This window comes from Dysidea avara, chromosome 1 (genome assembly GCF_963678975.1).
Source record: "Dysidea avara chromosome 1, odDysAvar1.4, whole genome shotgun sequence".
In the NCBI taxonomy this organism is placed as follows: domain Eukaryota; kingdom Metazoa; phylum Porifera; class Demospongiae; order Dictyoceratida; family Dysideidae; genus Dysidea; species Dysidea avara.
Window position 1 is genome coordinate 41,072,171 of NC_089272.1, and position 14,320 is coordinate 41,086,490.

Genomic DNA, 14,320 nt, shown 5'->3' on the forward strand with positions numbered 1-14,320 from the left:
GCTTGCTCAGTATATTATATAGGTGAGACTATACGCGCAATCGCGGACCGGCTTACATCATAGACCTGGCCGCTCAGTGCGCGTGCCAGAGACGGCGGAGAAGGATAACTTGCAATGGTGTAGCTACCATGTAGGCAGGTGAGGCAAGTGCCTCACCAAAATTTTGGTAGTTGCATGACTGAGAAACAGCTCATTGAACACTTATATTAGCAATTAAATATAGTATTGAAGCATTAGCATTTAACATGTGATTTATAATTCAACTTACCTCCTGTATAGATTAGTAAGAGTCTATTCTAAAAGGGCTTCTGAGGATTAGAACAGAAATGGTCAAGTTAGATTGAGATCGACATACTCTAATAAAGCAGTCACCCTAATAAAGCAGTCACACTTATAGAGTAGTTATACCCTATTAGAGCAGTCCCCCTAATAGTCATCCTATCCAGGGCGGTCGACGGGGGGGTGGGGGGGAGGGGGAACTGGGGCAAAATGCCCTGGGCCCCAGGCTCCGTTCTACCATAGAAAGATCGAAATACTCTAATAGAACAGTCAGGCAAATTTTCAGTTGTAGTATAATTACTCTAGCAAGCTGTTAAAATTGTCTCAGATTCAATTTCAGAGATGTACTTTTCAAAAAAATTATCAGTAGGGAATAGAGTAACCACCAGTCCAATAAAATTATCAACAAAATGCTACTGAAAACACTCTCAAATTCAATTTCAGAGGGTCTAATTTTCAAAACTCTCCTGTGGGAGCATGTCCCCAGACCCCTCTACATTAAAATTGGTATGCTTCGCATGCATAGCACACTAAGGTGTAATTACTAGTATAATAGGGCCCCATATTCTTTTTTTTGGCCCAAGCCTCTTGAATTCTTTCAGCAGCCCTGATCCTACACAACAGTTGTAGCTTTGCTACACTGCTGAAATCACCCTCCATGTAGTCTAACTTCAGATCACCTAACTTATGTCCACAGATCAGAGCCCCCTAGCTATTCTATAATATATACATGTTAAAGTGTGTGGAGTGTACTCTAGTGCATGCATCATTTTAAGGCTACCATAAAGCAATGCCAAGTCTGCCTCACCTATTTGAAATTTCTGGCTACGCTCTTTACTTGATGATGTTAATGTTTCAGATCACATGATTATTAAGCTTCAGATCCATGATCATTAAACTGTTTATGGAGCCTGCTAGCTAGCTACATATTCAGCCATGGATTATAGTTACATCGCACACTAGTTTTTCACTCACCATTGTAGTTATATAGCTATATGCATTACAATTTTTTAAAGTTGTGCCACATGCATAGCTATGTTGCTACTGTTTAGATGTTTTACTATTACAAACTATATAGTTCTGTATGCATGTTCTTGCATAATTGTGACTTGAGCTATCACTTCAGCGGTGTTTTTTGGGGGAGGGGTGCATGCATGCATGGATTACTTTTATACCATTAATAGCATGTGTAAAATCAATGAACAGTTTGACTGTGATAAAGTTTTAAGATCATATGCAGCAGACAATAATAATAGTACAGCTGTAACCCTCAGGTACACAAAACAAACCACGTCTTACACATCTATAAAATGACTAGTTTTATTTATGCTAGAGAAGCATTCTAAGCAATGGAATGCTTTGCTCTTAATATCATCTAGTTTAACACCAGCACACTTTGTGTGGCTCCAGGATTTGTATTTATCACATTTTACCTGTGGTGGACAGCTATATATAACATAGAGTGTGCATGGCCAAAGAACTCACTCACCCAATCATTATAATCTGGATGGCTTACACTGGTATCACCTGCTCCACACATCATACATCTTTCACGCATATCTGCTACAGAATGGAATTATAGTATACAAACTATATAGATGCATGTAGTTGTATATACTTGAATATGACAGCAAAGTGATTCCAATGTTCTCATGGGCTTTGTCAACATTTACACATCTTAACTGCGTTTCATTGATTTTCCCTGATAGCATTAGCTGTTCAGCCATCTAAACATGTACAGTACAAGGCGGAAATGACACTAGCTTTAATGTATACCTTTAAGCAGTAAACTCCGCAGCTACAACCATCATATTGAACACGTTTTTCCAATTGTACTAATCTAAATTTCTCTATGTTGATCTTATCTGTCCCCAAGAAGTTGTTTCTTGTCTTGAAATATTTCCTATGTATAATATAAAAAACTGACGTTCATTATAATGGAAAACTAACTTCAGTGCACCAAAAGTCCCACGAGCAGAATGGCTTGATCCAGATGGGTTCAGATGGTAAAAGATTTTTGCTTCCAGATCTATTGCCTACATGATTTATGACAAATGCACATATGTATATAGCTGCATGCACTACAAATTATGAACTTACAATGAATATCCAATGATTGGTGCCTTGGTTGTACAAACCTGTAAGCATCTTCTTTGTAGTTAATACCTCCTACATGTGACATAAAGTATATAGTTGTAGTGGACTTTTGCATGAGTTACAATATACCTTTGACAATAAATGTGAAGAAATGTTGACAGCAGCACGGTTAATTATAGCTGTCAATGAAAATGTTCCAATGATATAACAATTCCCGTGTATGTTTGCTATCAGTCGAAGGTATCCATTGACAATCTTTTAGTTGGACATGTCAAATAATCAACATGACTCTATATTATACCTAACCTCATCATTGATATAAGTTCCAGGCTTCAATGTATGGAAACTTCCATGGTGTATGGTAAACCTACCAATTATTGCCTTCACTACATGACATGGCTGCCCTTTTAAAATGCTTTCCAATTGTTTCTGTTATTAAAGCAAGCACATACAACAATATGCAATATATACAAGAGTATTATAATAAACTTGTATGCATATACATAAACTAGAAACTACGTATTAGACATGAAATTTAATGTTAAAGTATACACAACTTTTTAGTTGTTGTTGAAGATGTAACACCAATAGATACCTTAGAACTAGTTGAGATAGCTGTAGTGGTAGACTTGTCTGGGACTGCTGTAGTTGTAGGCATAGCTGTAGAGGTAGAGTTCACTGGGATGGTCGTAGTTTTAGCTGTACTGGTGGTAGAATTTACTGGGACGGCAGTAGTGGTAGAATTGATCAGGATACCAGTAGTGACATGGCCATAAGCATCACACTGTAATTTTTATGGTTGCAATAGCAATAATGTGAGTGATCATAATTATGAATACCTTTGATTTCTCTTGCACATCCGTTTCAACATTATCTGTCTAAATAACCAAAATAAAATTGGTTGAGTGAAGTTGAATTCTAGAGCATGTATACTGTGTGCATATTAGCTACTATACATAAAGTTGGCAATGGTTATGAAGGGGTAGACTGGCTTGTATAACAATTACGCATACCTTGAGAAGTTTACGTTTTCTTTTCCTAGGATTTTGTTGCCTTGCCACATTGTCATCATCTGAAAATTGAAGTTTTCTTTTACATTTACTAATGCCTGTTGGTAAATCCAATATTAATGCAACATGGTCCTTTCCTAGGTAAGGTGATACTTAATGCATGCATCATAATACCACACATTTACCTTGCGATGCTTCACAGCTAACACTTTTGTTGAAAGCAGGAATTTTGGATGGGCTTACTACATGATGTACAAACAATGGGGGTATAAACATATTCTCAATATTCCATTATCTCAGCATACATACATACATATGCCAGTTCAATCACAAAAGTATTCAGACAAGATAAATTGAAGCTTACACTTGAAGAATATTAAAATTTACAGGAAATTTTCAGGAGCTGTTCAGGAAAGTCTATAGGAAATTCTGCGCTGTACTGAAACTTTCTTGTTCAGGAAATTTTAAAATTCTTCGAGTGTTATATTCACAAAATTATATAGAACTTCAGTCAAGTACTCTAATCATATTATACTAAAAAGTACAGCTGGCATCAAAATAGAGCAGTTAGTTGTACATGCTCCAATATTTAAGGGCTTGAATAATTGAAGTCCTACTATGTATACCCCCAGATTAAGTTATCACTACATAATCAAGACACACGGTAGTGTGTCGTGCGGCCCAAGAAGCCGGCGCGCCACACCTTGAGTATATTGACAGGAAGAACGAAAACGTCATTTTCACACCTTTGTATCTCGGTGATCACTTACCTCATTGGAACCAAATTTGCTACACACTTGCCCGCCAGCCAAGGGAGTCTACATTCCAAATTTGAAGGAAATCGCTCCAGCCATTTCCGAGATACGAGCTGCCAAAGTTTCGTTTTTTTTTTCTTCGTTCTTTTTCTTCTTCTTCGTCTTTTCGCACACTTGCAAAAATTGCTATAACAAGCAAACGCGTACTCCGATCGCCTTGAAATTTGGCACACAGAAAGGGAGTCCAAAGGCGAATCCTAGCATCAAATTTGGTACAAATCCGATGAATGGTTCAGGAGTTATGACCGATTATCCGCGTAAAACAAGATCGATTTATTGTCACGCCTACAGGGCAAACCGCTTCATGGAATGAGTTGAAAATTGCTGTGTAGATGGAGTAACCATCGTAGGAGTGGTTTGAAAGGAACCGAGATAAAGACCACGGAGATATGACACAAAACCCAACCTGTGTCACAATTACGCGATCGATTTTTATGAATAAAAAAGTATTAGTTTTCACGCCTACTAGGCAAACCGCTTAGAGCAATGAGCTGAAAATCGGTGTATAGCTGGAATAATCTTCATAGAAAGTCCTTGCAGTAGTACAGAAGAATCGGATTACAAACCACTGAGTTATGATTCGAAAGCCAACTCCGTGTGGCAAATGCGAGATCGAGATACTCTAATAGAACAGTCACCCTAATAGAGCATTCGGCTAATTTATTTACTCCATTATAGAATTTTATTACATCACAAGTTATTCTGTAGGGAGTTCAGCTGCAAACAGTTAATCTTATAGACAGTTCAGCAAGAAGACAGTCACCATGTGGAGAGTTAAGCAAATATACCACTATAGAGATTCAGAACATTACAAGTCACACTGAAGAAAGTTCAGCTATAAACAAGTCATGCACTGTGTAGAGAATTCAGCTACAGTTAAGTCACTCTCTAGAGAATTCAGTTACACAGAATTCAGCTACACACAAGTCACTGTGGAGAGAGTTCAGCTACAAACAAATTACCCTTTAGAGTGATCAGCTACAAACAAAACACTTTGCAGGGTGTTCAACTGCAACAAATCAATTACCTTTAGAGCGATCAGCAATGAACAAATCAACACAAATCTACCTGTAGAGAGATCAGCTAGAAACAAATCACCCTGAAGAGAGTTCAGCTACAAAAAATAACCCTGTAGAGACATCAGCTAGAAACTAGACACAATGTAAGGAGTTCAGCTACAAGCAATCACCCTGTAGAGAGTTCAGCTAAAACAAATCAACCTGCAGAGAGATCAACTACAAACAAATCACCTTATAGAGAGTTCAGCTACAAACAGATTACCTGTAGAGAGATCGGCTACAAACAAATCAACCTGCAGAGAGATCAGCTATATACACACAAATCAACTTGTAGAGAGATCAGCTACAAACAAATCACCCTGTAGAGAGATCAGCTAGAAACTACACACAATGTAAGGAGTTCAGCTACAAACAAATCACCCTGTAGAGAGTTCATCTACAAACAAATCAACCTGTAGAGCAATCAGCTAGAAACAAATCACCCTGAAGAGAGGTCAGCTACAAAAAATCACCCTGTAGAGAGATCAGCTAGAAATAAATCACCCTGAAGAGAGGTCAGCTACAAAAAAAAAAATCACCCTGTAGAGAGATCAGCTACAAACAAATTGCCCTGTAGAGAGATCGGCTACAAACAAATCAACCTGCAGAGAGATCAGCTACACACAAATCAACTTGTAGAGAGATTAGCTACAAACAAATCACCCTTTAGTGAGTTCAGCTACAAACAAATCAACCTGCAGTGAGATCACCTACAAAAAAGCACCTTGTACAGAGTTCAGCTACAAACAAATTACCTTGTAGAGAGATCGGCTACAAACAAATCAACCAGTAGAAAGATCAGCTACACACAAATCAACTTGTAGAGAGATCAGCTACAAACAAATCACCCTGTAGAGAGATCAACTAGAAACTAGTCACAATGTAAGGAGTTCAGCTACAAGCAAATCACCCTGTAGAGAGTTCAGCTAAAACAAATCAACCTGCAGAGAGATCAGCTACAAATAAATCACTTTATAGACAGTTCAGCTAGAAACAAATTACCTTGTAGAGAGATCGGCTGTAAATTAATCAACCTGCAGAGAGATCAGCTACACACAAATCAACTTGTAGAGAGATCAGCTACAAACAAATCACCCTGTAGAGAGATCAGCTAGAAACTAGATACAATGCAAGGAGTTCAGCTACAAGCAAAATCACCCTTTAGTGAGTTCAGCTACAAACAAATCAACCTGCAGTGAGATCACCCACAAAAACGCACTTGTACAGAGTTCAGTTACAAACAAATCACCCTGTAGAGAGATCAGGTAGAAGAATTCACCTTGTAGAGAGTTCATTTACAAAGAAACCATCATATAGAGAGTTCAGCTACAAAGAAATTACCCCGTAGAGAGTTCAGCTAGAAGAAGTCACCTTGTAAAGAGTTTAGCTACAAAGAAACCATCATGTACAGAGTTCAGCTACAAAGAAACCACCTGTACAGAATTCAACTACAAACAAATAACCCTGTATAGAGATCAGCTAGAAGAAGTTACCTTGTAGATAGTTCAGCTACAACAATTCACCCTGTAGAAAGATCAGCTAGAAGAAGTCACCTTGTAGAGTGTTCAGTTACAAAGAAACCATCATGTAGAGAGTTCAGCTGCAAACAAATCACTCTGTAGAGAGTTCAGCTACAAAGAAACCGCCATGTAGAGAGTTCAGCCTCATACAAACCACCTTGTAGAGAATTCAACTACAACAAATCACCCTGTAGAGAAGAAGTTACCTTGTAGAGAGTTCAGCTACAAAGAAACCACCATGTAGAGAGTTTAGCTGCAAACAATTCACCTGTAGAGAGTTCAGCTAGAAACAAATCACCCCGTAGAGAGATCAACTAGATGAAGTCACCTTGTAGAGAGTTCAGCTACAAAGAAACCATCATGTAGAGAGTTCAGCTGCAAACAAATCACCCTGCAGAGAGTTCAGCTACAAAAAAATCACCCTGTAGAGAGTTCAGCTAGACGAAGTCACCTTATAGAGAGTTCAGCTACAAAGAAATCATCATGTAGAGAGTTCGGCTATAAAGACACCACCATGTAGAGAGTTTAGCTGCAAACAAATCACCTGTTACAGAGAGTTCAGCTACAAAGAAACCATCCTGTATATAGTTCAGCTACATTTCAAGTCACCCAGTAGAGAGATCAGCTGCAAAAAAATCCTGTGGGGAATAATAAGCATGTAATAAATATATGTATATAATTTGTATAATTACTAATAAAATCAAAAATAATTGAAGTACTAAAATTCTTCTTTAAGTTCTTTTCTTCTTCCTGTGGTAAAGAAAAAAACACATGGGTTAAAAAAGCCCCAAAGCCAGCCATAGGCCGGCTTTGCAGTATACAAATACAAAAAGAAGTGATATCTAATCAAAAACAGCCAAGCTGTAAAAAAAGGTGCGGCCCCCATAAAGGCCATGGTGAAAAAAGATGTGAAATCCAAGGTGGCAGCTAAGAAATGGCTGTGATGGTAGGTTAATGGTTACATTTTAATAACGACAATTCAGGTGAATTTTGTGCCGCTTGGTCTTGGCACCAAATTTACCTGAATTGTTGTTATTAAAATGTAACCATTAACCTACCATCACAGCCATTTCTTGGCCGCCACCTTGGATTTCACATCTTTTTTCACCATGGCCTTTATAGGGGCCGCATCTTTTTTTACAGCTTGGCTGTTTTTGATTAGATTATATATATGCACACTGCAAAATCTTGTACCTTTAGAACACACCGCTGGCAATTGTACAATAGGTGATAGGAGCTTTCTATCTTTAAAGAACATTGGGAGAAATCCACCTGGTTTAATAGGTGAGCTAGCATCTGCTGGTTCATTGTCATTTCTGCCCACTTCATACAAAGAGTGATCCAGTGAGAGCCCATGTTGGTCAATAAAACCAATATCTCCTTGAGATATAGTATTGTGAATGATAGAATACGAGCCATCTTGATTTCCTCGAACTCCTTGCATTGAACTTCTAGAGCAGACAGAATTGTCCTTTCTCCCCACTTCATAGAAAGAGCGATCTAGGGAGAGGCTGTGTTGGTCAATAAATCCAATATTTCCTTGAGATATTGTATTGTGAATGATAGAATACGAGCCATCACGGTTTCCTCGAGCTCCTTGCACTGACTTTCCAGAGCAGACAGAATTACTGTTTACAGATTGATTGTCTGATTGAGATTGGTTACTGTCACGATTCTTTAAAGAGCTGTCACTGTCTTGTTTGGAATCCGGTCCCTATATACATACATGCACATTAAACAAAAAGTACGCACAACCCTATATTATAGCAACTTACATAGTGTATAGGAGATAAGTACTGCTTAAGGTGGGCACCGTTTATCCTAGTGATCTCATGTGAACTATCTGCTGCCTTCAAAGAGTACAGTCCTCGACCCAAGCATTTGGTAATGGTGTAGGGACCTCTCCACTTGTAATCTAACTTTCCTCCCTTCCTTTTCTTTCGATTAAAATCTTTTACCAACATGTTAGCTCCAACTGAGTAACAACCTATGCAAGCAAGTGAAGCAAAATGATCATCTAGAATGCAACAATTGTAGCCCACCTGGTTTAAAATGTCTTATATCATATTGCAATTTCTGCTTCAGCTGTGCTTTTGCTATGTTATTCTTAACTGCTTCAAGCACCATTTCATGCACTTCTCTTGCTTCATTGAAAGGGTAATCTCCAGCTTTATTGTAGTCATCTAAAAGTACTTCTGTATCCTTCTTTTCTACATCAATATCAATTGGAAGCAATGGCTTCCTTCCAAACATCAACTCGAATGGTGTATAATTAGTTGAGTTATGCCGTGCAGTATTGTATGCGAAAACGCATGTGTCAAGGTACGCTTCCCAGGAATTTTTTTTCCTCTACAAACTTTACAAGCATGCTTTGCAGAGTTTGATTAAATCTTTCATCCAGACCATTCGCCTATTATTATATAGACAAATAAACATAGCTAACTACATGAATGGAGTTACCTGTGGATGATAAGCTGTCATTAAAAGGTGTTTAATGTTCAATTTCCTCATCAGCTCAGAATTTAATTTGTTATTAAATTCAGAATTTAATTTGTTATTAAATTCTGACCCTTGATCACTTGTTACAAGCCTGGGAATACCCATTCTCATAAACAGCTACATGTATAAAACCAGACAAAATAATACATGCAAACTGTACATAAAACAAATACGTATTGAGCATATTACCTATTATATTGCACGTACAAGCAGCTGCAAACTTCAACAGCACTTTTATTAGGTGTTGCAAATGCTTCAACCCACTTTGTACAATAGTCACTGGTAGTCAAGATATATCTATTTCCTATAAAATAATGTGCCATGTAACTACACAGCTATTATTAGGCCTGCGCCTATTATGCCGGCATAATCTTGAGAATAATAGGTCACCAATTTCGTGAGAATAATTCGGGAAATATAGGATGGTTACAAGCATAATTTTAGAATAATCGGACGACCACGGAAATAATCGGTGAATTAAGGGGCATGTCTCTTCTTGATTACCTAGAAGAAAGAGTTTAAGCCACTACAAATGATTTAAAACTGACAGGAGTGCTGGCTGAAAGTCTCTAAAGATCGATATACTCTAATAAAACGCTCAAATACTCTAATAAAGCAGTCAGATTGTTTCATGTTAACAATCTGCAGCCAGAATCAGGGATTTAACTGCATGATTATCTGCACTTCTGAAACTTGTACATCTTATACCAGTGTATCTTCTTCAAGTCTTTGAGCATTATTATTAACCTAACTTAGTAGCTATACAGTAGTTACAGCATATTACTATAATACACTAATAATTAAATACACTTGAATTATTACTGTAGATAGCTATTCTAAGTCTGCTGTAACTATTATGGATAGAAAAATGATGTGTAAGGTGGAATGCTTCAAATATGGCTATTAATAATTCAGACAAACCTACTTATAACAGCATCTTGAAAACTAAGCGACTAGCCACAGATACTGAATGAGAATAATTATGGAATAATAGGCTGGATACAAGAATAACAAAAAGAATAATTGGAGAATTTTTTGGGAAATTCTGGAAAGAATAATAGGTAAAATTTTGAGCATAATAGGCTCAGGCCTAGCTATTATAAATAAGCAGCCGGCTGTACCTGCAGGGGGTTTATAAGCAATAGGTCCTATAAAGTCAATTCCTATATGGTGCCAAGGTGACTTCACTGGTACTGGATACATCTCTGGAGTTACAATATCTAGCTTCCTGTTCATTCTTTGGCAAACATCACATCGTTTCACCTATAAATACAAGTTTGATTGGCTTTGCAAGATACTGAAGACTGATTCCATGATTTCTAGATATACAAGTTCAAGATATAGCTAGCTAGCTATCTGCATACATATACACTGCATGTAGTCCACTATACATACACTTTTACTGTATCATGTGCATAATAGAGATTGCCTATATATGTTTAAAATCCTGATAGAATACACAGCTTAACAGCTACAACCTTATAATAATCAACTATAATGCAACCACTAAAGAAGCTTTATAAGTAAATTTGGAATGAGTTGTTGTATATTATCATCATTAAGCACACCATATGGCACAAATGCTATGTGTGAGATATTTCAAGTAGGTACTATAGGCTTTGAATGGATAATTATAGTTATTGTGAAGCGGTTTAACATGCTAATTTGTTAGACTCTTGTTTCAGCGATCAAAATATTGTACCCTATAGTATTAGAAGTAGCTAAATGGGTATATACTCACCATCTCTTCTATATCTTTTGTTATGCCATACCACGTGAACCTTTCTGTTACCCTTGACATAGTTTTCTTATAGCCCAAATGGCCAGATGTGACATCACTGTGACAAGCTTCGATGATTCTTTGCTGCTCTTCTGTATTTCTAATGTACCTCACTTGAACATCACTCTATATAGTATACATAAACATGTGAAAAAATAGTATAGCTGTTTCATTAATAAATTCACTGTATAGCTATATACTGCACATGCATGCACAATAGCTATTATGATCTATAATATCTCGCTACACTGTGAGCTAACTGTTTAATTACAGGAGCGGATCCAGAGGGGGGGGGGGGGGGGGGGGGGGCTATGGGGGCCGAAGCCCTCCTTCACTTTTAAATTGTACTTGATCAGGACCACAATGAATTTTTTTGTCTTAGCATAATAGTGTCACTAATAATAAAAATACACCTTAGAACTATCTTTCCAAGGCATTATCATCGGATTTGTGTTAAATATTATGTAACAAGGGCCTGAATCAGCCATTGGCAGTGCACGAGATCGAGATACTCTAATAGAGCAGTCACATAACTACTCTAATAGAACATGCATTCAGCAGAAACATAAAAGTTGGTTCTGTTATGGAATTTATCCAAATCTATAAGATGTACCTACACATAATGAAGTGCATTGGTCTATTTCAAAAGCCTTCAATAACTAGTATAGTATAATTGCCGTATAAATAGAAATATACCTTAAGTGGACACATGTACCACGGAAAATGCTCTCAGATTCTATATATCTCAAATCTCAAAATTTTCCAGTAGGGCTGGGCATGCTACAAGACCCTTCTGATAGTCTGTGCTATAGCTAATGATTATAAAATCTTTTAAATTACAAATACCTATAATCGGCTATAATAATACAACCCCTACCTTTGAAGTACCAGACAAGTCTATTTCAGTTCTACAAAGCTATAGGGCAGATAAAGGGAAAAGATATTGCCCTGCATAGATAGGATGGAAGATTTATGCACCCTCTTACATTGTCTAAAATTTATGATATATAAGTAAGCATTATATGCTGAAATCAGTGTTACCAAATTGCAGTGTTTTGGCATCTATTTTTCAAACTTTTCCTGTGGGAGGCATGCCTCCAGATGATGCACCCTCTTACAATATCCAAATTTTAAACAAAAGGTATAGGATAATGATATAATTAAAAGGACACTGAAATAGTTACAAACATGCATGCAGAAAGGATTTTATGCAATGTTACCAAATTGCAGTATTATAGCATCTATTTCTCAAATTTTCCTGGGGGGGCATGCCCCCAGCCCCCCCTATAGCTCCAGCATGCGAGTGTCATCAGACAATTGCTTCAAGTAAGCCCCCCTCCTTTATAAATCCTATAGGTCCGCCCCTGAATTAACTAACCTTTCCTTTCCTTTTCTTATTTAAGTACATCTCTCCATCAATGATAGTAAATTTTGAGGCTTTCTTCCTGATGATTCTTTTACAATTCTCAGAAGTTCCGTCCTCATAACATTTCTCTGTGACGTAGAGGTAGACTTTATCCAAGAGCTCTTCTTCGCCAGTATCCGCCATTATGTCATCACCTTAGAGCCAGCTCGCGAGATAGAATATTAGCTAGCTATATAGAGTCCGCTCTCTTCGCTGAGTATACGTTGCAGCTAAAAGGAAATGCCGGCCACTTCGCTAGAATTTCGCTGAACTTTGCTAGAACTGATTTCGCTGAACACGTGCGCACATACTGCACCGTAGTGCACTTTTTTATCTCGAGAAATAACTAACTATCATTCCTCAAAAGGCATCAAAGTGAGCATCAAAGCTATGGACATCGAGTCAAGTGTGTGCCGACTGTTATAGCTACATTTGGCCAGCGAATTTGCATTTAACCCAGCCCGGACCAGTTTTGGTCAGGGCGGACCAAATTTGGATGCCAAAACTGGTCCGACCGGACCAAATTACGTCAACCAAAATTGGTCGGGCCGGACCGATTTTTTCCCCGGACCGATTTTGGCGTTACACCAAGGATGAGAAGCATTTGGCAGCTGTGGAGAAGGTGGGGTCAGATTTCATTCCATTAGTTGTGGAAACATTTGGAGTTTAGACACCTTTTGCTCTAAAAACTTTACAGAATATAGCTGACCGTACCACTCCTCGCAGCGGTGCCCCTCGGAAAGTTGTTAGAAAGAACTTGCTACAACAACTGTCTGTGCAACTGTGGTCCAACAATGCTAAGATGATCTTGAGGTACTGGGCCCTTCAGGGCTCGGATGATGATGACAATCCCCTTTTCCCCTAGTAATAGTTTTCCCCCTTTAGCTAGCTGTAGTTTATGTAGTTGTAATAGTTGTTTGTAATTGTAATAAGTTATTGTTAATTTCAAGGCAATCGGATATGGCGTTCGCGTTTTATAGCATTTTTTGTAAGTGTGCAAAAAGAGGAAGAAAAATAAGAAAAAAACGAAGAAACTAAGCCAATTTTTCAAGTCGCATATCTTGGGAACGCCTAAAGCGATTTCGCTGAAATTTGGAATGTGGAGTGCTGAAGTTGGAGGGCGTGTCCACAGCAAAAATCGTCTTGTTTCATCAAGGCAGCACAGAGCTACGGAGGTGCGAAAATTACGTTTTCGTTCTTCCTGTCAATATACTCATAGGTGTTGCTCGTCGGCTTCTTGGACTGCACGACACACTAACGTGTGTCTTGATATTCTTCATAAATGACTTTGTGGACAAGTGGTAAGATCCTGGACTGTACTGTGAGCTGCCCTGGGTTCAATTGTCCAAGTGGCTATGTGTTTTTTTTGTTTCTTTTTGAGGGTTTTTATACCACTTTTTTGGTAATACATTTTTGTTGTATACTACTACTCTGACATTATACAGAGGCTCCAACCTTGGATCTCTCTTGGGAGTGAGACTTTTGACAAAGGTGAACAATGGAGATGCAGTCCTTCAGTCACACACATGCAATTCAACAAAGTTATATTATAACCAGCACTTCAGGATGTCATGACATTATAATAGCATGGCCTGCTTGTGCTAGTTATATTTGAAAGTGTTTGCACATACAGTTACACCATTGAGAAGTTGTGTATTACTAGCTTCTAGTGTAAAATATTAATAACTGCGAGATGTGTGTGCTAGCTACTGTACATTACATCACAATTTCCATGACAACCACGTGATCCGCTGGAGCACACACTTCAATAATCTTCTGTGTCTACGAAATGTCTTACCAGCTCAACAGCTACCTAGCTTCTAATCATGTCCACACAGGTTGTAACTATCTTGCAGC

The 14,320-nt window shown here is 38.0% G+C and overlaps 1 protein-coding gene across 1 annotated transcript; it reads right to left on the reverse strand.

Moving 5' to 3' along the window:
* Window positions 1-1,574: 1,574 nt before the first annotated feature.
* Window positions 1,575-12,607, reverse strand: LOC136246722 (uncharacterized). Its single transcript, XM_066038283.1, has 18 exons — window positions 12,437-12,607; window positions 11,020-11,184; window positions 10,400-10,541; window positions 8,822-8,989; window positions 8,555-8,766; window positions 7,974-8,493; window positions 3,572-3,628; window positions 3,390-3,523; window positions 3,216-3,254; window positions 2,972-3,160; window positions 2,683-2,805; window positions 2,506-2,631; window positions 2,380-2,448; window positions 2,230-2,315; window positions 2,056-2,182; window positions 1,898-2,006; window positions 1,769-1,842; window positions 1,575-1,712 (listed from the first exon to the last, which is right to left on the reverse strand). The coding sequence occupies exons 1-18, from the start codon at window positions 12,605-12,607 to the stop codon at window positions 1,575-1,577; spliced, it is 2,649 nt and encodes an 882-aa protein (XP_065894355.1).
* Between the last annotated feature and the right edge of the window lie 1,713 nt (window positions 12,608-14,320).

Coding starts and splice junctions, on each gene's coding strand:
- LOC136246722 (XM_066038283.1), bottom strand. CDS start 12,607: ATGGCGGATACTGGCGAAGAAGAGCTCTTGGATAAAGTCTACCTCTAC. Junction 10,542..11,019: donor CAAAAGATATAGAAGAGATG/GTGAGTATATAC, acceptor TTGTATTTATAG/GTGAAACGATGTGATGTTTG. Junction 2,183..2,229: donor GGGACTTTTGGTGCACTGAA/GTTAGTTTTCCA, acceptor TATTATACATAG/GAAATATTTCAAGACAAGAA.